Source organism: Podarcis gaigeae, assembly GCF_964106915.1.
Source record: "Podarcis gaigeae genome assembly, chromosome: 11".
Lineage (NCBI taxonomy): Eukaryota > Metazoa > Chordata > Lepidosauria > Squamata > Lacertidae > Podarcis > Podarcis gaigeae.
In genome coordinates this window covers 45,345,708-45,368,131 of record NC_139687.1, presented here as the reverse complement: position 1 = coordinate 45,368,131, position 22,424 = coordinate 45,345,708, and the positions used below count along the sequence as shown (strand labels likewise).

At 41.6% G+C, this 22,424-nt stretch overlaps 2 protein-coding genes and 2 long non-coding RNA genes across 8 annotated transcripts in view; 2 read left to right on the top strand and 2 right to left on the bottom strand.

The window, feature by feature from the left end:
- Nucleotides 1–253: 253 nt before the first annotated feature.
- LOC310827453 (uncharacterized protein C5orf34 homolog) lies at nt 254–16,042 on the bottom strand. 5 transcript variants are annotated; one of them, XM_083703539.1, is made up of 14 exons: nt 15,781–15,969; nt 12,267–12,417; nt 11,881–12,109; nt 11,302–11,391; nt 9,061–9,692; nt 7,706–7,807; nt 6,540–6,660; nt 5,942–6,033; nt 5,579–5,651; nt 4,452–4,622; nt 3,268–3,362; nt 2,111–2,203; nt 1,734–1,774; nt 254–1,027 (listed from the first exon to the last, which is right to left on the bottom strand). In XM_083703539.1, exons 2-14 carry the CDS (start codon nt 12,293–12,295, stop codon nt 786–788), a joined length of 2,010 nt encoding a protein of 669 aa, XP_083559665.1. In that variant the 5' UTR covers nt 12,296–12,417; nt 15,781–15,969; the 3' UTR covers nt 254–785. The 5 variants fall into 5 exon arrangements, with proteins under 5 accessions (XP_083559665.1, XP_083559667.1, XP_083559666.1 ...); XM_083703541.1 differs by having other exon boundaries at nt 15,878–15,902; XM_083703540.1 differs by lacking the exon at nt 15,781–15,969 and adding an exon at nt 12,500–12,717.
- Nucleotides 13,532–18,205, top strand: LOC310827588. The gene is made up of 2 exons (XR_014556446.1): nt 13,532–13,636; nt 17,551–18,205. It is a non-coding gene; the product is annotated as an uncharacterized lncRNA (long non-coding RNA).
- Nucleotides 17,672–22,424, bottom strand: part of PAIP1 (poly(A) binding protein interacting protein 1) — a 20,337-nt gene continuing 15,584 nt past the window's right edge. The window contains exons 8-11 of the mRNA XM_083703610.1: nt 22,194–22,311; nt 22,026–22,080; nt 20,318–20,411; nt 17,672–19,269 (exon numbers count right to left, since the gene is read on the bottom strand). Coding sequence (XP_083559736.1) covers nt 19,170–19,269; nt 20,318–20,411; nt 22,026–22,080; nt 22,194–22,311 — 367 coding nt within the window. The 3' untranslated portion in view covers nt 17,672–19,169. The remainder of the gene's footprint in view (nt 19,270–20,317; nt 20,412–22,025; nt 22,081–22,193; nt 22,312–22,424) is intronic.
- LOC310827578 lies at nt 20,705–21,722 on the top strand. Its single transcript, XR_014556433.1, has 3 exons — nt 20,705–20,838; nt 21,084–21,571; nt 21,638–21,722. It is a non-coding gene; the product is annotated as an uncharacterized lncRNA (long non-coding RNA).

The window sequence follows — 22,424 nt, the reverse complement described above, 5'->3', positions numbered from 1 at the left end:
GGTACACGGTGTTCAGCAATTTAATTTTCCAAGGTTTTATTGGCACCACCTTTTTGAGGGCGTGGGAGGGGTACTTTTACAGCTAAAAAATTTGAATCGGTCCAATTATTATTTTGAGACTATACATATACAGGAACAATAAAAGGATGATTTTTTTCTTGCTGTGGAAAGTATAATTTCTTTTTTCAAAAGGTGACAATGAAATTTCATTGTAACTTTATTTGAAAAACAGCCAACGTACTAGAAGACTTAGTTAAGTATTACGCCTTGCTTAATTGACCTGTATGGCTTTATTCAAACATTCATAAACAGAAACAGTGGTATAGATCTTCTCCCACCTCTACCAAAAAACTTCAAATATCAGAATAAAATGTTATAAAATATGACAGCTGAAATTTCAAAGCCAGTGATTTTCAAACATGTAGGAAATAACTAATTCTTAACTGTTAATTTGGTACAGGATTATACAGTGCAATTACATTTGGCATTATAACAAAATCCTCTCATCTCTGGCCTTTTATAACAACCCATAGTTTGTGTACACACAAACACACATATATATACACAAACATTTATATTAAAATTTTCTATCCCACCTATCTCCAAAGAGAAACAAGGAAGCTATAAAATATAAACGAACAACCCCACAACATACACTCAAATTAATAAATTAACAATATCCTTAACTTATAATCCTGCCTTTAATTATCTATAAAGTCAGTGACTCAGAACAACTCTGTGGCCTGACCTTGGACGGTTGAATTTCATTTTCTACTTCAATCAGATTAATGAGGGACAGAATTACCGGAATTACTTTTGACCTCATTTCTCTTTACAGAGGAAGCTAAAAGAGAGTCAATATCACTGATAACCTTTGAAGTTTTTTCCAGAGTCTCAGCTATGTTCCTTTTACTAACATTCTCAACTAAAAAGATTTCCTCTGGTCTGTTCTGCCGGTCGGTGCTGCAGGATGGATTTCTTTTTGCAGCTGAAACCGTACTTGGAATATTGCTGTTCTCCACTAAAACTGTAGTTGTATAGTTAAGGAGGGAAAACAGCGAGACAAAAACCAAATCTCTTCTCTCAGGGGAACTGGGGTCTTGTGCTATATTTGTGATGGCATCACAGAGTTCAATACATGCTGCAATGCAAACCTGCTTTGTGTTGGGTTTGAAAGGGGTGGGGGTAGTTTGGGCAGAGTCCTGCTAGAGTCACTCTGCTGGTGTGAAACTCTGCCTGCCGAATGTGCAGAACAGCCCACAGAAAGCCTCAAAACAAGCAAGTGGTTATTAGTCATCCCTGCCGTTAGACTGTGGATGGAACAGTGGCCCCATTCCTTCCCGGCTGGGGTTTCAATTGCAGTGTAAGTCCGCAAACTTATAACACTTAGCTGGGAGTAAGTCCCACTGAACATGTCTAAAATTGCACTGCAAGATTTAAAAGAAGTTCCAGAGGCTATTTCAATATGTCATTAAATAAGTACATAATGCATATCCCACCCCACCCCAAGTAATAAAAAACCTTTCTCTTAAATAAAACTAAATTGCCACATGACAAAGTAATGTGAAGGACCTTTAACATTTTAATACTATTCGCAGACACCTTACTAGTACTTTGGCTAACAAACTGAACCAAAGTATAGAAAATGTTTATTATTGCTTGCCTCAAGAAAAGAATGATCCAATCCTGCTAAGAACTTCTCTGTGGATTCAAAATGTGCTCAAAAAGGATACAGTTGAATCTTCTTATTTTTTCAAGTTCAGCAGCAACGGACCTATAAAATACCAATATAAAACTGAGAACACATTTCTCAAAATACCATTTTGCTTATTACCACAACAACATGCCTTAGATCTGGTGTTTACCAGGAGTGATCTGGCGCTTAAGTTCCAGTGGAACAAAAGCAGTGTCATGGTCAGATCACTTCCTGGTGCAACTAGACTTCCCCAACCCTTCCCCTCCGCAGGTAGGAGAGACCAATTTGAATGGCCCACCGCCTGTCTCTTAATGGATCCAAATGGTTCCCAAAGAGAGGTAATAAATAAAATTGAATAAACTTGTGTTTAAAAATGAATACAGATGGCCCCTGAGAGCCATTTAAGATGCATACCAGGTCTCTTCAGGAATCGGCTGTGGTGCGTCTGCACACACCTCTCCATCCTTGTTTAAGCTTCTGCACCATTTGACCACGGTTGTTACGTATCTGTGTTGGAGAAAAATAAGTTGTGTTACATCCACCATGAATGGGCAACACCAACTAAAGAACCAATGGCAGCTGGGGCCTCCTGTCCCTAATAAGGAAAACAGACCCGCCTGTCTCTGATAGTGTTGGATTGCAAAAAATGAACACGAGGGAGTTGGGGGACAAGACTTTAGCATCTGATCCTACATGATGTTCTGCCAACAGCACACAGAAGTAGTGTAGGAAAATAGCTCTAGGAAAACAGCTGCCTAATCAGAAACAGAGATATGAAAGCTAGGAGCCAAATGGCACCTTAAACCTAGGTTATGGGCACAACAACTGAGTATCTAGGTGCGCTTTTTTTAATAACAAGGATGCAAAGCTGAAAATGAATGAACTGCAGCTAAAATATTATGTTCGTTTTTCACATGGTCTAGTCCAGGGGTTAGAAAACCTTTGCAGCAGGGGGCTGGTCCACTGTCCCTCAGAACTTGTGGGGGGCCAGACTATATTTTTTGGTGGGGAAGAACAAATTCCCATGCCCCACAAATAACCCAGAGATGCATTTTAAATAAAAGGACACATTCTACTCATGTAAAACACGCTCATTCCTGGACTGTCTGTGGGCCAGATTTAGAAGGTGATTGGGCTGGATCTGGCCCCCGGGCGTTAGTTTGCCAACCCATGGTCTATTCCTTCACCTGCCCACCCCCGTAATATTCTTAAGAGGGTCTCTTCTCCAGTCTTCAGAGAGTAGCTGGAAGCGGGGAGGAAGAAAAAGGTCCTCCTTTTCTTCCATTCTGCACTTAAGCGCAATACTGCGCCTGGAGCTCAGAGGCTGCTCGCACGAATGACATTCCCTGTCGTAAAACGTGCCTAGAACAATGCGAGTTTCGAACACAGTGTCTAATACTATCTCCCCAAATGTTTATTAAAATGTTTGCTGCTGTAGTCAAAGGATTGATGACTTCTACCAAAATCTACAGCAAGAGGAAGAAGGAAAAATATTTCACCTGCATCTTTCTCTTTTGGGCAAATTAAATCATACTGAAATTCCTAAATTTATCCAAAAAACCTACAAATACCTTTCATAGAGCCCAGGATGATCTACATGGATAAGCTGCTGTGCTCCTGCAGGCGAAGTGAGTTTGCACCAACCCGTGTTAGCATCTTGAGGTCTCTTAGAAGAAAATTAGATAATCAGTAGAAGTACCCTACTTCATCCCTCCTTCCAAGTAACTTCTGCCTGTCTACTGTCATTTTTTTTCCAGGTAGGGACTTAGTTTTCTAGTTCCCCCTCCAGGTGGTTCCCTGCACACTTCCAATTCTGAGCACTTCTTGTAGCCAAGTGGGTCAGTATAATTCTGAATACTAATATATCCCTAGTTCTTCAACCCCAGAAGCAAACCGGCCGAACCCCCAAATCCCATACTCTCATAATAAATCTCATTCACTTTTACTGTTGTTTATAGCAGAGCCACTCTAAATAGGTTTTTGACTGCTGCCTGCTGGACAACCATACAATCAACAACCAGCGCTGTGTGCAAATGGCTTCTCAACTGCGCCCTGTTTGGGGCAAATAAAATTTAAGAGTCACACTTCACCAAATTTCTACTGCAGCAGGGACAGGGTTGGGGGTTGGGGAGCAGACAAACAATTAGCAAGTGGTAGCCATTTTTTAAGGGAAAGAGTTGCCACAAAATAATTTCTCTATTTAAATGTTCATGGAGTTATTTTATAAAAGGCCACCCATACGATGAAACTGAAAAGGCTGAAACAGGAAATAGCCAGGATGTCTTCTCTTGCACGGGTATCAGGAGGTAAAGGGACACGGGTGGCGCTGTGGTCTAAACCACTGAGCCTCTTGGGCTTGCCGATCAGAAGGTTGGCGGTTCGAATCCCCGCAAGGGGGTGAGCTCCCGTTGCTTTGTCTCAGCTCCTGCCAACCTAGCAGTTCAAAAGCATGCCAGCACAAGTAGATAAATAGGCACTGCTGCAGTGGGAAGGTAAACGTTGTTTCCGTGCACTCTAGCACTTGTCACGGTCCTCCATGCACCAGAAGTGGTTTAGTAATGCTGGCCACATGACTCGGAAAGCTGTCTGTGAACAAACGCTGGCTCCCTCGGTCTGAAAGCGAGGTGAGCGCTGCAACCCCATAGTCACCTTTGACTGGACTTAACCATCCAGGGGTCCTTTACCTTTACCTTTTACCAGGAGGTAAATGCTCCCAAGCATGGAATAAATTAAATCAACACCCTGTAAGGCTCACCTGTGATTTTCCATCTTGAGAAGTGAAATCCCACACCATGTTCAGGATCATTCCATCATAAAAAACGGCATGCACTTTATTATCTGAATATGCAAAGAGCCTTCCTACATTGGGAACAATTGTTTCAGCCAGGGGGACTGGCAGCATTTGTCCTCTACCCTTCTCAGGACACTGAAAGAAACAATGTGGGACAAAAATAAGTACTAATTTATAACATGGGGAAAATTGTCACATTTGCATTTCTTAGTGCAGAAAGTAGTGAACTGATGTGTAGAGATCTTTCCTATTCTGCTTAATTCAAGAGGGTTCTGGAAACTTCTCTGTGTGAAAGGAAACAAGAAGAAGGTTCATGATGTTTTGGTTATACCTTCAGAGAAGCAGAGTACAGCTGGCTTAAACTGGTCCTGTTATCTCTTTCTGTCAAGGTCATGCTGACTATAATAGTAAGGCCAGAAGGAGCCTGGGTTTCACTCTCTCTCTCTTTTCCTTCTGGTATGGTGTTCTGTACACAGTATGCTTAGTGTTAAGATTTAGACTTATTATAAGTTATTGTAAGTTTAAGTTAAGTCTGCTGCAACTGGATTTCTTATGGACAGTGCCAATCCTGAATGTATTGGAATTGTGACCATTATGCTCATTTGCCTTCAGTAGCAGTAAAGCTCTGTTGGATAAAGTACAACTGCCTCTGGTCTATTTTTGGGAATCCTGCAACGAGTTTGTTACTCTGCTAACTATACATTGGAATCTGCTCTGGATCAATATTGAGTAGGATTTCAATGGCAAAAATATCTACTGGAAAGCCCGTTTGCTGTTTCTGATCCTTTTCTGGTTTCATTTATTTTCATACTCTCTACTTTAGGGGATAATAGCACCTAAAGAGCCTATATATAATTTGTAGCATTTCCTCAATAGGTCAATAAAGGTTTATTTTCTCTCATTAAAAATATACATCTTTATAAACAAAATTATCTGCTTTAAACTCTTCAAATTGGTTGGGAATGGAAATCTAAAATTTCCATGTGCCTAGATTTTTTTGACCCTGAAAATTGAGAAGTGCTGTGAGCACAGAGACCAGCATGATATTTTACAAGATGTCAACTGCCAGCACCTTCATTCTTACTTACCACCACCATCTTCCAGCAGCAGACAGAGTAATTATGGGTTAACGAAAGCATGCGCTCAAGATTATGTTGAAGAACTCTAGGTAGTTTACAAAAAGAAAAAGATAAAAGACTTTTCATAAAGACATACTGGCTTTATAAAAATAAGTCAGTTTATGTTTACTTGAATATTTATTGTTGGCACCTTAGCCTCCCAGTAAAACAGCATTTCCTAAACTCAATACCCATTTCATGTCATGATGTAAATTGAGTCAGTTACTCAACACGCGCTTTATAAGACACAGAAAAAGGCAGTAAATGTTCCTTCAGCTCAGCTATACATGCCCTTGGTGTGTGGACTAACAAAAATGCAGAGCCAAAATATTTCACCTTACAGCTTGAGTGATAATGGTCCACACAGAGTAGAGACTTCCAGGTACATCAGGTGGTAAACTGCTTGCAGAATACATTGTTTCTTCTCTCTTAAAGATGCAAAAAGGAAAAGGAAATTGCTTTCTAACAATCAAACCAAGAATCTCAGGCACATTCACACCATACATTTTAAAGCACTTTAAACAGTCATGGTTTTCCCCAAAGAATTCTGGGAGCTGACGTTTCTTAAGGGTACTGAGAGTTGTCAGGAGGCCTCTATTCCCCTCACAGATTTATAATTCTCAGAGTTCCCTGTGAAGAGGGATTGATTGTTAAGCCACTCTGAGAACTGTAGCTCTGTGAGGGGAATAGAGTATAAAAACACTGAGCACAAGTTGAAAAACCAGGCCATGTCTGCCAGTTTCAAACATCTCCACCTTTTGCTGGACATATCACTGTTAGCTCTAAAAATGCCTGGGTGTTCCCTGTCATCTTTCAAGTGTCAAGGAAAACATAATGGAAACTGTAATTTATAAACATAGCATAATAGAAGACCTACAGCAACGTTCCCCAAATATTCTAGAATGGGTCTGAAAGATAAAATGGCGTCATTTACCTCCCTCGTTCCTTCCTGGATATAATAGCGAGTGAAATATTTCCCCAAAAAGGAACCTTCCGATTTGAAAACTGAGCCATCACCGGGGTAGATTTCTATGTGTCTAGCTCCAAGAAGAAACCTAAGAGAAAGTACTGATTAGTCCTACTACCTTATGAGACTGTGTGGATTAATTACAGTTAAAATAGTGGTGTTGGCTGAAGTCACATCATGTACAGGACTGCAGCCAGCCCAGTATACCCAAAGGAGCATCTCCACCCACATCATTCAGCCCGGACACTGAGGTCTAGCTCCGAGGCCCTTCTGGCGGTTCCCTCACTGTGAGAAGGGAGGTTACAGGGAACCAGGCAGAGGGCCTTCTCGGTAGTGGCACCCGCCCTGTGGAACACCCTCCCATCAGATGTCAAGGAAATAAACAACTATCCAACTTTTAGAAGACATCTGAAGTCAGCTCTGTTTAGGGAAGTTTTTAATGTTTGATGTATAATAAAAAATTATCATTATCACCATCATCATCATCTATGCTTCAGCTCCATTGGGGTCAACAAGACTTAAGTACATGAACTGTAGAAGTAGTAGCTGTGTACAATATTGTACTCAGAGGCAGACACATACTCCTAGGTAAGTGTGCATAGGTAAAGGTAAAGGTACCCCTGCCCATATGGGCCAGTCTTGACAGACTCTGGGGTTGTGCGCCCATCTCACTCAAGAGGCCAGGGGCCAGCGCTGTCCGGAGACACTTCCGGGTCACGTGGCCAGCGTGACATCGCTGCTCTGGCGAGCCAGAGCTGCACACGGAAACGCCGTTTACCTTCCCGCTGGTAAGCGGTCCCTATTTATCTACTTGCACCCGGAGGTGCTTTCGAACTGCTAGGTTGGCAGGCGCTGGGACCGAGCAGCGGGAGCGCACCCCGCCACAGGGATTCGAACCGCTGACCTTTCAATCGGCAAGTCCTAGGCGCTGAGGCTTTAACCCACAGCGCCACCTGCGTGTGCATAGGACTGTCCAATATTGTGGCACTGCTTTCAAGCCTCTCTTCTTCACTTAAATCATGTGGAGACTTCTTCTAAAAACTTAGTATATTTTTAAAAACCCAAACTTTCCTGATGTTAGGTAAGCGATATTAATTTGCTATTCATTAAATTTTGTGTTTAGTTTTACTCACCTATAAATGATACCCTTACTCCATACTATTTTGACTGGCTGGGAGTACAAATACTGACCACTGTCCTCTTTCCTCAGTTGCAAGAAATCAGAGAAATCCCACCTGTGAAACAAATCAGCAGACACCGAACTTAACAAATCCTGCTGGAACCCTTGCTAACAGGGTGGATAAAAATCAATGATTTTTTAAAAAAAAAAAAAATCGGATTTTTTAAAATTTAAATTGGATTTTTTAAAATAAAAATCCTTTTGGAGGAAAAATCTTTCTAAGTGTAGTTTTGTATTTAAATTACATTATCGTCCAATGGCTATTTATCAGGAAATGAGGATTTGTTTTAAGTTTTTCATGTGTGCTAAAACTCAGTCTAATTTTATTTCTTTAAAAAACAAAACCGTTTAACCACATCAGTTAACAAACATGGATAAATATGCTATAATGTTATTGCTTTAGTTAAATAAATTGTTTAAATTGTTATGAAGGAAATGATTATTTTTCTCCTTCCAATAAAGTACAGCAGAAAAGTTGTCCAAATATAAACAGTTAACTTAATTAAACCTCACAATAATTTCATAATTATCTGTCTATGTATTTCTAATAGTATAACCAAATCAGTAATTTTTGATATAACTGTAAAAACTACTCTGAAAATTTATTATTCCAAAAATGAAACCTTCATCTGGTTGTAAATATTAAGATTATACCAGCAAGAATGAGTCTTTCTGTAAAAAAAAATTGATTTAAATCAAGTCTCACTGACTGGTGATCTAAATCAAGTCTCACTGACTAGTGATTTAAATCCACCCTGCTTGCTAACAACTGAAACAATCTAGAACAAGTACTGTAGGGCAAGACTGCGGATAATAGCTGTCAACGTTTCCCTTTTTTAAAGGGAAATTCCCTTATTCCTAATAGGATTCCTCGCAAGAAAAGGGAAAAGTTGACAGCTATGCTGGGGATCCTAGCCACTGACCACGCTGGCTGAGGCTCGTGGGAGTTGTGAGCCCAGCAGGGCTAGAAGTAAACCATCCCTTCTGTAGATATTGCTTTCAAGCCTAAAAGCAATCTGATATTTTATCTGTTTCCCAGATGAAATTCCACTATGTTCAGTCCCATCTGCACTACACATTTGAAGCAGTATCATACCGTTTTAAACAGCCCTCCCCCCACCCCCAAACCCTGGCTGGATTGTAATTTGTTAAGCATGTTGAAGCCCCTATTCCCCTCACAGAGCGACAATGGAAAATTCACTGCTGTTTTTAAGCAGATTTTTAGCCACCTTAGTTAGGGGAAGGGACTTAATAAAAGAAAACAGAAATAGAAATACTTTAGTAAATAAATAAATAAAAACAATTCACCTGTGCAAATAAGGAGCATGACAGCTGAGTGGTAAAGCCCAAGGCAAACAAGTGACTGCCTTAGAAGAGTGCGATATATTAAGCTCTGCAATCTCAACATCTGTGTTTCCTTCATCCGGTTCAGTTTCTTTGCCAGCGTGTAATTGATAAAACCTAAGTGCCAATGATAAAGGGTACCTCCATTCTTCGGAGCAGGAGGACACAGACAGACGTTGAGTAACCCAACAATATTCTGATGAGCAGTTCTGGAAAGACCAGCGACTCTCCTCTAATTTTTGCACAGATCCTGAGTTGCTGTCCTGCATATTCTGTGCCACAGATCTGCCAAAGTCACCCTCTCCTTCTTCCGCTCTCAGCTGCTGAGAAGACGGTTTCCCAGCAGAATTCTGGCCGGATCTTCCACACCGATCCCGGATCGATTCACCACACTTTTTATCTAATGGTGGTGCCGATAACTTCTGGCTGACTTTGCACAAAAACTCCACTGTGAATTCTTGCTGAAGGACAGGCAAGGTCAGACTAGCATGGCCATCTAGAGAAGAGATGGTCACAGCGCCATGGTGAAAACGGGCTGCTCCATTCTTGGCACAAGAAGTGGGCCATTTGGCTTTAGAGATATCTGCGAAAAGAATCTGTTAAGAGGGGAAGAAAAATCACTCAAATCTCAAGCACAATGCCACTGAGGCTATTTATTATTTAACAGCTAAATATTAGCTGGATAGCTCGGTTGGTGAGAGCAAAGGTTGCAGGTTCAATCCCTGTATGGAATAATAATAATAATAATAATAATAATAATAATAATAATAATAATAATATATTTATACCCTGCCCATCTGGCTGGGTTTCCCCAACCACTCTGGGCGGCTCCCAACAGATTAAAAACACACTAAAACATCAAACATTAAAAACTTCCCTAAACAGGGCTGCCTTCGGGTGTCTTCTAAAAGTCAGGTAGTTGTTTATTTCCTTAACATCTGATGGGAGGGTGTTCCACAGGGTGGGCACCACTACCAAGAAGGCCCTCTGCCTGATTCCCTGTAACCTCACAGGGAGGGAACAGCCAGAAGGCCCTCAGAGTAGGACCTCAGTGTCCGGCTGAATGATGGAGGTGGAGACGTTCCTTCAGGTAGTCTGGCCTGAGGCCGTTTAGGGCTTTAAATAATAAATTATTATTTTTTAGAAGACATCTGAAGGCAGCCTTGTTTAGGGAAATTCTTAATGTGTTACATTTTAATGTATTTTTAATCTTTGTTGGAAGCCGCCCAATGTGGCTGGGGAAACTCAGCCAGATGGGCGGGGTACAAATAATAAATTATTATTATTATTATTATTATTATTATTATTATTATTATTATTTAAAGATCAGCACCAACACTTTGAATTGTGCTTGAAAATGTACTGGGAGTCAATGTAGGTCTTTCAGAACCAGTGTTATATGGTCCCTGAGGACTAGATGAATTTCAGGGTTCCTTCCAACTCTACAAGTTTATGATTCTGTGATTAATTGGTCTTCTCCAACCTGGTCCTTCTCCAGATGTTTTGGACTACAACTCCCATGAGCTACCATCCAGCAATTTAGTTTGGACCCACTTTGATCTGTCAAATCCCCACACCACCACAGATCTGAAAAAGCTGGCCTTGACACTAGGCAGGGCGCTGAATCCCCAGGCAGGCAGGCAGGTCTCTGCTCTGCACTCCCACCAGCAACAAGAGAGAAGCAGTAGCCAGGACAACTGCTTAGTAGGTAAAACTTTTGCTACCATCTTCCTGCTTTGCTACTGCTCCCTCCCAAAGGGAGAAGAGAGGCACCAGACCATCCCTGGAAGACATGGGATCCATCCAGCACTGATTTTTGCAACAGCTGGCTTTGACACCAGACTTCTGGGTGAGGCGGGGTGGTTAAAGCGGGAAAATGGTTGGTTCGATGTGAATAGCTTTTGGACTAGGAAGGGGGCTCTGGTCTTCTTTATTTGCTAATTAGTGAGTGGAGATGTTGCTTCGTTTATTATTTGAGTGTTGATAACATTGTTTGCTATTATTTATACGGCTGATATGTTGGTTTTTTGTTTTTCCATAAATGTTACATTATAGGAAATGTTAATTTATTATATGGCCTTCCCCTTTCTCCTATGGTATTGTGTATGTATTGCATATTTTCCTTTACAAGTAAGTCGCTTGGAGACCTGCGGGCGACTAATAAGTTTAATAAATAAGAATAGTAAGCCTACAAAAAGCACTTACATTTTTCCTTTCAGGAGGTATAATACTTGAAGGTAAATAGGGACGATCAGAATATTGATTCCGGAAATCAATTGCCTGCAAAAGCTTCTCCTAAAAACACACACAAAAAGGACAATATATATCACGGAATTTGTAGATTAACAAAAGCATAAATTTAATTCCCCCTTTCTTAAAGGAGAGGAATGGCAAGTAAGAACCCATGTTTAGTTCCAACACCCTTATCGTCTGTATATATTTAGAAACTAGGCTACGGTACAAAAGTGAAATCCACTTTTCAGTCTGGTCTCACTCAGCATGGGCAAATAATAATAATAATAATAATAATAATAATAATAATAATAATAATATTTAATTTATACCCCACCTTCCCCAGTCAAGACTGGGCTCAGAGCGGCTAACACCAAATATAAAATACAGTTGCTGTTTTTGCCCAGAAGAGAATGCAACCTACAGGCTGAAAATGGTTCCCCATTTGTGTCTTAACGCATGGGCTGAAAGATGTCGGATATTTATTATCCCACAATAACCCCTTCTCTCTCTCCTGGAACTCTGCTTAGACAGAAAAATGTTCTAGTTTACCCTGTAGATGCTGATAGCAAATTGCGTCCTCTGGCGAATCCGTTCTGCTGGCTGTATGGGATGGGCAGAGGCAGGAATGGATTTCTCAAATAAAAACTCAGACCCACAAGGAGAAAGCAGCAACCTAGATCCATCCACATAGTGCACTTCTACAGAATTGTCCTCATAAAGGATCATGATGCTCTCTGACTCCATGGCGGCAGATGAAAGATGTTCATTCAAAGACAATCTATAAAGAAGAAGATCACAACTTAAGGGGCTGTGGACCGTTGGCAAAGTCACTTAAATACCACACCCCAAATCCAGAGCAAAAAGTTCTGATTAACACTTTACAGAGCAAAAACAAGTGTATTATTTGAGGAGAAATAAGGTTTTGTCTCGCTCACCTCAGGCCTTCCACAGAGCAGGAATACATTCAGCCAAACATACAGAGAGAAAGCTCCCTCAGAACTACGCAGCCAATCAGAGCATTATACACATCTTTTCAGACCTCTAAGCAGTGCACAGCACTCTGAAGAATGGTGGGATAAATACTTTCTAGGGAAACAAGAATATTAGTCTAGTTCCACAGAGTTAAGAGTGGTCCACATGCAATTCAATTTCAGGCTCACAAACCCACATTCACAGGCCCTGTGACCTGGCAGTTGGCAGTTACTGGCTTTTGAAATCAGTACAGTGGTACCTCAGTTTTCGAACAGCTTAGTTCCTGAACAACTTGGAAATCAAACACTGCAAACCCGGAAGTAGGTGTTTCGGATTTCGAACTTTGCCTCGGAAGCCAAACGTGCTCCTAAGCTTCTGTTTTCACTGTTGCGCAGCTCATTTGAGTCCCCTGTATCGTAATTAAGCCTTTTCCCCTCCTCCTTCTGCCCTTGCGCCACTCATTTGAGTCCCCCCCATCGTAATTAAAGCCTTCCATTTCTGATTGCAGTGTTCTGAAGTGATATTTGATGCTTTTGTTTTTGCTTTTTTGTGTGTTTTTGTTTGTGTGTCTTTTTCATTTTTGTGACTGTGACTTGTTCTTCGTTATATGATTGATTGATTGATTATGTGACTGCGGAAATGGATAAAAGCTCCCCATCCAAACAATGACTATCATCAGTGCAAGTAAGAAAAGAAATTAATTTTAATTTTTATCATCTACAATGCTGTCTTATTTATTTTATAGTGCAGAACACTGATGATTGCTTTCATTTTATGGATCAATGGTCTTGTTAGATAGTAAAATTCGTGTCAAATTGCTGTTTTTAAAATTCTAGGACGGATTAATCCATTTTGCATTACTTTCCATGGGAAAGTGTGCCTTCGTTTTGGAACGGACTTCCGGAACAGATTAAGTTTGAGAACCAAGATACCACTATACTAAGTAAAATGGACACAGGTAGGCCACAGCATTAATTTTTCTAGTTTCCCCTCCTGAAAACAAAGCAGGGCACATATGTTTTAGAGCAGGCACAGGCAGACCCGGCTCTCCAGGTGTTTTGAGACTACAATTCCCATCCTCCCTGACCACTGGTTGTTAGCTAGGGATGATGGGAGTTGTAGTCCCAAAACATCTGGAGGGTCAAGTTTGCCTGTGCCTGTTTTAGACGGAGTGTCAATGGATGTGCTCTTTTTGACCTTTTATTTCTGCCCTTTTATTGCCACAAGGTAGACAAGAGGGCCAATGTCTGGACTGTGAATCTAAACTACCTCACTGCCACTGTACCCGCTAGAGAGAAGCAGCCTCTCTCTCCAAGGATCTGGAAGAGCTTCGGTCAGTTGCTATATCTGAGTTTAACCTACCTTGCAGGGTTGTTATGAGGGAGGGGCAGAAGTCCTGTACACTGCCTTGAGCTTATTGGAGGAGAAGTGAGATAGAAAAGTACGGTAATAAATAACACATGGAGGGCGCTATGTTGACTACCGCTGGTCAAGAATCTGCGCAGGGAAGGAAGATTTTGTCAGACATCTCCACTTTAAAGTCTACACACATGCAGTTCTGCAACCTGCTCTGGCTAAGAAGTGTCAAGGTAAAGGTAAAGGGACCCCTGACCATTAGGTCCAGTCGTGGCCGACTCTGGGGTTGTTTTATTGGCCGAGGGAGCTGGTGTACAGCTTCCGGGTCATGTGGCTAGCATGACTAAACCGCTTCTGGTGAACCAGAGCAGCGCACGGAAACGCCGTTTACCTTCCCGCTGGAGTGGTACCTATTTATCTACTTGCACTTTGCCATGCTTTCGAACTGCTAGGTTGGCAGGAGCAGGGACCGAGCAACGGCAGCTCACCCCGTCGCTGGGATTCAAACTGTCCTAGGCTCTGTGGTTTAACCCACAGCGCCACCCACGTCCCTTAAGAAACGTCAAGGCAGAGGCAAATTTTGCAGTGGAGGAGCACAACATGACAGCCCCCACAGGCAATACCCCAAAGAGGGTCCAAAAATGCAAGCAGCTGCGGTGATCCCTATACGTACACCCCATACAGCAACAGTATCTAACATAAGAACCCAATTTGTTAAGCTCATAAGACACATATAGAATAGTGAGCTGGCAAAGAGTACATATGTTGTATTTTGCTCAGTCGCTAGAGCATCAGATTCTTAATCGCAGGGTTGTGGGTTCGAGCTCCACGTTGGGCAAGAAGTTTCCTGCATTGCAGGGGATTGTGCTAGATGACCCTTGTGTCCCCTTCCAACTCTCAAATTCTCTCATTCTGTGTTCACATCCCTGATTGGCCTGGGGGCAGCCACTGCCTGAGTGTAGTCTACCTCACAGGGTTCTTGTGAGGATAAAGTGAGATGAGCCACGCTTGCTGTAACCGTGGTGACTAGCCAACTTCTCTCTCCCTCTGAAGCCCAAACACTTGCACACCATGTTGTGTCATCTTTGCTTGGCCTGGGGAAAGCATGACCCTAATAGTCTGGATACCACCCTCCCCAAAAATGGGCCAGCCCTGAGGAATGTCCTGCTGAAGGTCCTTGAGGAAGAGCGCATGGCTTGTCCGGAAGGAACCCCAAATAGAAGTGCTCCTGCTAGAAGGGCGAGCATATACGAATAACATTTTGTCTCATTTGTGAATACCATTTCCAGGGCCGGATTTAGGTTTGATGAGCCCCTAAGTTACTGAAGGTAATGGGGCCCTTAATATGTCCAGCTGTCCTTTGTCAACAACAAATTGTCACTTCTTTTTTGTGTTGATTATATGCTGTTTGGTAGTTTATGGGCCTAATAGGTATCTAAAGCCATTTGCACACAGCAAAATATGTATTTTATCAAAGTAATGCAACCAGTCCATGCAGAATGTGGGCACCCTATATATAGAAATGAGCAAACCAGTGATATTTTAGGGAGCAGGCTAGCAGGCGGGGCCCATTACTTACATCATAGGAGCCTAAGGTAAAGGGACCCCTGAACATTAGGTCCAGTCATGGCTGACTCTGGGGTTGTGGCGCTCATCTCACTTTATTGGCTGAGGGAGCCGGCGTACAGCTTCCAAGTCATGTGGCCAGCATGCCTTCTGGCGAACCAGAGCAGTGCACGGAAACGCCGTTTACCTTCCCGCCAGAGCGGTACCTATTTATCTACTTGCACTTTGACGTGCTTTCAAACAGCTAGGTTGGCAGGAGCAGGGACTGAGCAATGGGAGCTCGCCCCGTCGCGAGGATTCGAACTGCCAACCTTCTGATCAGCAAGTCCTAGGCTCTGTGGTTTAACCCACAGTGCCACAACACAAAGCACTGTTGCCGTGTGTAGGTTTTAATTTTTTTTAATCTTTTATTTTGGAAATGTACATCCAGTTTTTTCCTTTAAATTTTTTGTGGGCCCCCCCAAGAGAGTGCAGCCCTAAGCTGTAGCTTGTTTAGCTTATACGTAAATCCGGCACTGTGACCACCCCGCTCCTGCCCCCTCGCCACCCCCCTACCTTAAAGGGCAGAGTTTAGAGAGCCTTCCACTTCTGCACGGCCACGACGCGGAAAGAGGCAAAGATGCACCGAGTTGCAGAAAAAAGCTCAGCCTACCCGAAAGCGCAGCAGCAGCAGCAGCTCGGCTCCTTTCCTTTTCCAGACCGCGCGCCGAAAGGCGGGGAAACCAACCAGAAAGCGCGACGGGAGGAAGCCAAGCAGCAGCAGCAGGAGGGGCTCGAGAGGAATATTGGGCGGATCATACGGACTAGCGGCGCCGGGGAGGAGGAGGCGGAGCTCTGGTTTCCCTGTTGAATACTGTATATGAGCTTTCGAGGCTCGCGTCCCTGGCGATTTAGCGCACGAGCCCTCGGAAGGGTGTGCTGTGGAATTGCATAGTTTTTACAGTGCCAGATTTACTTATAAACTAAAGGAGTTATAGCTTTGGGGCCCCCCAAAAAAATTTAAAGGGAAAAAACTTGGATGTACATTTCCCAAATATAAAACAAATAAAATAAAACCTACATATAGCAACAGTGTTTGGCGTTGTGTAGGCTCCTATGATGTATGTCATGGGTAGGTAAACTAAGGCCCGGGAGCAGGATCCGGCCCAATCGCCTTCTAAATCCGGCCCGCGGACAGTCTGGGAATCAGCGTGTTTTTACATGAGTAGAATGTGTCCTTTTAATAAAAATGCATCTCTGAGTTATTTGTGGGGCATAGGAATTGGTTCATTTTCTCTCTCCAAAATATAGTCCAGCCCCCCACAAGGTTTGAGGGACCGGACCCCTGCTGAAAAAGTTTGATGACCCCTGATGTAAGTAACGGGCCCTGCCTGCCAGCCTGCTCCCTAAAATATCACTGGTTTGCTCATTTCTATATCAATTACTTTGATAAAATACATATTTTGCTATGCGCAAATGGCTTTAGATATCTATTCGGTCCATAAATTACCATATGGCATATATTCAACAGAAAAAACAGCAACAATACGTCTTTGATATATCACAGGTTTAGAAGGATATTGACAAGCTGGAATGTGTGCAGAAGGAGAAGTGATCAAGATGATCTGGAAACCAATCCTTATGAGGACCGGTTGAGGGAGCTGGAGATGTTTAGCCTGGACAAGAGGAGACAGAGAGGCTATGTGATAGGCACCTTCAAGTATCTAAACGGGATGTCACAGGTGAAGCATGCATATTTGTTTTACTTCCACCTGTAGTTGTGAAAGGCTTTAAATCAGAAGATTTAAAGGGTGGTATAACATGAGCCATATTCATCGACCCATTGAAATACCTGTTACTTAAATCCGTTTATTTCCGTGGGTCTCCTTTGAGTATGACTAACGCTGGATATCACCACCAATTTTTGTGGGCTTTTAAACTGCCTTAATTTAAAATCAATCCGCTGTATTTGCTAGTCTCATCTTGCAGGTGGTGCTTAACAAATTTAATTACTCAAGTATTTTGGGCACGGGTTCAACTGGAAGCACACAAAAGAAGCTGGCAACATGACATTATGTATCAGTAATCACAGATGAAACTATGTTGCTCATAGGCACCAGGTGGGGTGGGGGCTCCAGCCCCACAACATTCCCCATGAAGGGGCTGGGCATCCACATTTTTTGCACCATGGGGGCCTGCGTACCCCATGACAGCATGCCCGCCAGTGTGTGCATCTGATGTCAGACGCCCACACACCCTGGGTATCCATGGTCCTGGGGTCAAGCCAGTGGGCCTGATGTTGCTGCATATTAATAGTATTATTACCTGGAATATACTTTCTTAAAGGACAATGATAAATGATGGCCAGCAGCTACAGAGATGCTGCTTTGCAGACGAAAAGCAAGGAATATCGAGTTAAGATCTCATGCTATGAAAATAAGGACATAAAAGGAAGACCAAAACCATACCCCAACAAAACAAAGGAGTTTATTTTCCAAAATAGGATGTTCATAAGCTAAACAAATTAACAGCCGAAAGATGTAGGTGATGCTAACTTTGTTAACAGACACAAACTGTACCAAGTTATAACAGTGCAATATTAAACAGCACTATTTACATGCATATTTACAACCTCTGTTGTCTTTACATAAGTTATTTTACCTACTGCTTGGGAAATTTCACACACACATCTTGTGTTAGGAAATAGACTCTACTTAATCTATTCAATATAAAACGAGGAACCCAAAAAAAAGCCAGACATTTTCCTGGGCAACATTTCATAAAGACAAAAATAGATGCTTAAAAAGGGAAGGGACAATAACCAGCAAACATTTAGGGCTTAATTTCTGTAATAAAAAACTGTTTAGCTCTATACAAGTGATTGTATATGGTATCTAAATTACCAAATTGAGAAGTAACAGAAATGCCAATTTCTGAGCATCACAGTTCAAAGCAACACACATTATTGTGCAACACTGAACTAAAAACAGAATCATGTCAATTTTTTTTGAAGAATATGGGGAGGGAAACAAATAGAATTCCTCAACTGAGACATCACTCTCTCTCGAAAGTAAATGATGAGATGGTGTGAGACTTCATTTCCCTCCGTCACTGCGAAGTGGGATTGCAAACCATGATTTCTAAGCAATCCTGATTAGCACTAATCATAGTTTGCTCAATTTATGCATCATGGCAAACTATGGCTAAGGTAAATCAGGAAAGGCAGAAGGAAGGAATCCAATGTGAGTTTGGGCTGAAGAGGTATAAATGCGGAAGACATGCCTGTTCCTCCAAACTCATTTACGCTACCCTCACATCTAAATTGAACCAGCATTTTGGGAGATCACCAACTTAGCATTTTCACCAAGTGAATTTGTTTGAAAACCTTTATGAACTAAAATGCCTACCATACTTAGCTGTTTGAGAGCAATACTCTATGTGCAGATTTTCAATTTTCCCCCAGGGTGGATGAGTAGTAGTAGTTTTCATGATTGTGAAACATTTGGCAGTTCATGAGCCTAAAAAATATAGGATGACAGCCATATCCTATACAAAGGCGAGGAAGTACAATTGCAAAGTCATAGTGTATTTTATGATTCTAGGAATTTTCCTTTCTTAAAAAAGTGATAATGTACCACGACAACCCTTAAATTTGCAGATTAATGTGAAATGTTTGAAATAAAATTTGTTCCAGTCAAAACTTTGTTTATTTAACTGTACATAAAATAAACTATGATATATATATACACTTGTTTAAGTTACAGGATTTAAGTTTACATTTTTTTGGCAGATTCTGTTTAATAAAATGGAAATTGCATAACTTAACTGCTAGGAGAAACTTAATTTCCTTTGTTTGGTGTGGATATTAAAGATTTTCCATCCCTTCTATTTGCTATTCATACCTATGCTGGTTTTTGTTTTTCTTCTCTTTAAAAAACACAACACTATTATTCACGTGTAGCATTTCACTGTTTCCTTTTGCGTTCTGACTCTAAGCAAAATTTTTCATATGCTTCTTCAATTTCTGGGTCCATCTCATCGTCATCGTCATCATCATCAAAATACCTACAAAAGAATCCATATGTTAGATGACTATCTTTTCCAGTCACAGAAGACACCATCTTTGAGAGCAAGATCAAAGTCCCATTTTTATACCAATATGTACCCTTGACAATGAACAGAACAGATTGCGCCGATTTGACATGGAAGTATTTTGCACAAGCTAAGTTCATCTGTCCAATTGCATTATAATTACAAAATGCTCAAGTGTTTGGAATAAGGTTGTGCAATATTTCAGAAAAGAAACTTACACAGCACTGGATTCAAAGAAGTGTGAAAGCAATGAGTTTACTCATTAGTGTGATTTTGCAAAATGCTGTGCAAGTGCTAGTGGAAGACTTTGCACAATAAGGTTTCTGCAGCTGTGGTACAGTGCACCTGCAACTTGTATATACACAGGGTGCATTCCATTTCCCATTGCAAAGTAAGCCCTAATGGTCAGATTGCATACGATTTAACTTTGGTATTATTATTATTATTATTATTATTATTATTATTATTATACCTTAATACTCTCAAGTGCAAAGCAAGTCTTGTTTTCCTGAGAGCAACTCTCTGTGCTCCAATCACTAGGGCTTGCTCTACACATGTGTGGAAGACTCAAGCTATAAACAGTTAAATATATGGAGGAGTCCTCATAAGAAAAAGGAAAATGATCTTGTGCAAATGGAAGACCCTATCACAATAATTCCATTTTTCTCCCATTTTTCTTGTGCAGTGCTCTTCTGTGAAGTTTGAGACAGGAATTCCGTAAGCAGAATAGGCTTTCTGCTCAGAGCCAAGCTGTTTTTTCCTGAATGTACAGAAATTGTATCTTCAAAAGCAACACTGTTTTAGTAGAAACAGCTATAATTTGATTGGTGCACCAGAGAATGCCAACGAAGCAAAATTACAAGAGGTGAGGCATACCCATTAGAAACTTCATTGTTTATAAGATGATTTTTTTAAAAGGTCAAGTTTTGATGAAAAGTGGTGCCCTAATTCAGGATTTCAAACAACAAACTGAAGCCAGGATATGCCTAGATTAAAATGTCAGACTGAAACAAGAACTTACGGATCTCCAGCTCCTGATAAGTCTGTTCCATTTTCCTCATACTCATGAAACAAATCTTGTCTATCAAGGAGTTCTTGGTATTTCTCTTGATAATCTATGATAGATTTTTTTTATTTAAAAAATTAAGGTGCATTTCAAACTTTAGTTCATTCACTATACCCATAACTAAAACTGTACAATCAGTAATACACAAATAAATGTTTTGATGTATCTAAGTAACAGATGTGCAAAGCATGATCAGTGTAAATTTGATGCTGTTTCGAGTACCTCTTACAAGATTTTCGGCACATCACTTTGTTGCACTCCATTCCATCAACATAAGGTTAAGATGATTAGGTGAAATTAACAAGCTGCTTCAGCGAGCAAATACAATGATACAAATTCACACTCTCACAAAAGAAAAAGGATGCAAGAACCAAGAAAGGGGTAGAATACCACAAGGCTTCAATTCACAGCAATCATAGAGGAAAAACTTTATTTCAATCCTATAATTTGTTGCTAATAATTCACTAAGAAGAGGAGTTTGGATTTGATATTCCGCTTTATCACTACCCGAAGAAGTCTCAAAGCGGCCAACATTCTCCTTTCCCTTCCTCCCCAACAACACTCTGTGAGGTGAGTGGGGCTGAGAGACTTCAGAGAAGTGTGACTAGCCCAAGGTCACCCAGCAGCTGCATGTGGAGGAGCGGAGACACGAACCCGGTTCACTAGATTACAAGTCTATCGCTCTTAACCACTACACCACACTGGCACACTAACAAATGAGGAAAGCCGTAATGGTTCTGCATTCCAGTTTCACTCCCAGCCTTCCCATGTTGAGCAGGAAGGTCTGCAGGGGGCTTCTAAGCAAGTCCAGTTGAACACTTAGTTGACCACTTTCAGACTTTCCTGTTCAACATGGGAAGGCTAGCGGTGGCACTAACATGGTTGAGGCTGGAGTGCACTAACGCTACTCAAGTTGCCATTCCCTAGTCAGGTGTTAACCCCTGAACAGGGCTACTGTTTAGGTGCCTGGCCAGAGTCAAGGGTTTCCTGTTGCTGTTTTGTTCTTGTTGGAGAGGGAGAGATAACAAAGTTCTTGTTTAGCTTCCTGACTGGTGTGTCCTCTGATCCTTCCACAGCTAACATTAAAGCTATGGGTGGGATTCACTGAGAGAGCCCCATTAGTGGAAACCCTGTGCAAGGGCTTCTGCCTGAGCAATGGGACTCCCCCCCTGCCTTCTTAAACTGGCTCAGTTGTGTGTGTGTGTGTGTGTGTGTGTGTGTGTGTGAGAGAGAGAGAGAGAGAGAGAGAGAGAGAGAGAGAGAGAGAGGGAGGAGAGAACACCCAGAACAGTATGTGGGGAGAGGAAAGGGTGGTTGCTCCATCTGCCAAGCGGCAAGCTTGTTCAATGTTGAATTCCACCTAACATTAATACAGGAAACTTCCCATTTGTGCGGAGGTTTTGTTCTGGGTCATTGTGTGCTTGCATGAAACTGCAAACCCACTGAAAAGGCCTGCTAAAACCCCATCCCTTTAGTGATGTTTCAGTGAAGTCATTTCTGGGTTCGATGTTGTGCATGTGTGCAGGATGGTGCATATATTGGTTGCGCCTAAAACGGGAGTTGCCTGTACATTTTTACAGAGTTTTTCTTTAATATCAGACTTCATGAGCTCCTCATATAATTTCTGCCTAACTGCCCCCTCCCAATCGAGTTGTTGACATACCTGGATCTGCTGCAGTGAAAGGCACACCTTCAGATGTGTAAAACGTTGGTTCATTCTGAAATCAAAATACGATTGTGTTTATCAGTAACTACTTCCACATTTTATCAGTACTTTATACATAGTCTGATAAATGCATCTGAAGCAAGAGGAAACACAAGTATTCATTACCATAAAGTAATTAGGGTCATTTTCTGGAGTTGCTTCCCTGTATGTTGAAGTTATATGCACCCTTCCCCAGTTACTTGACCGTAGTTCTACCAGTTTCAGAAGCATATGCTTTACATCTCTGAAAAAAGAAAGTACATAATAAAACTCACTGCATTTCCAACACGAGGGAGTAGTTTACTCACTGCTTGCAATCAGAACATAAGGGAGAAACAAAACAAAACAGATACCTGT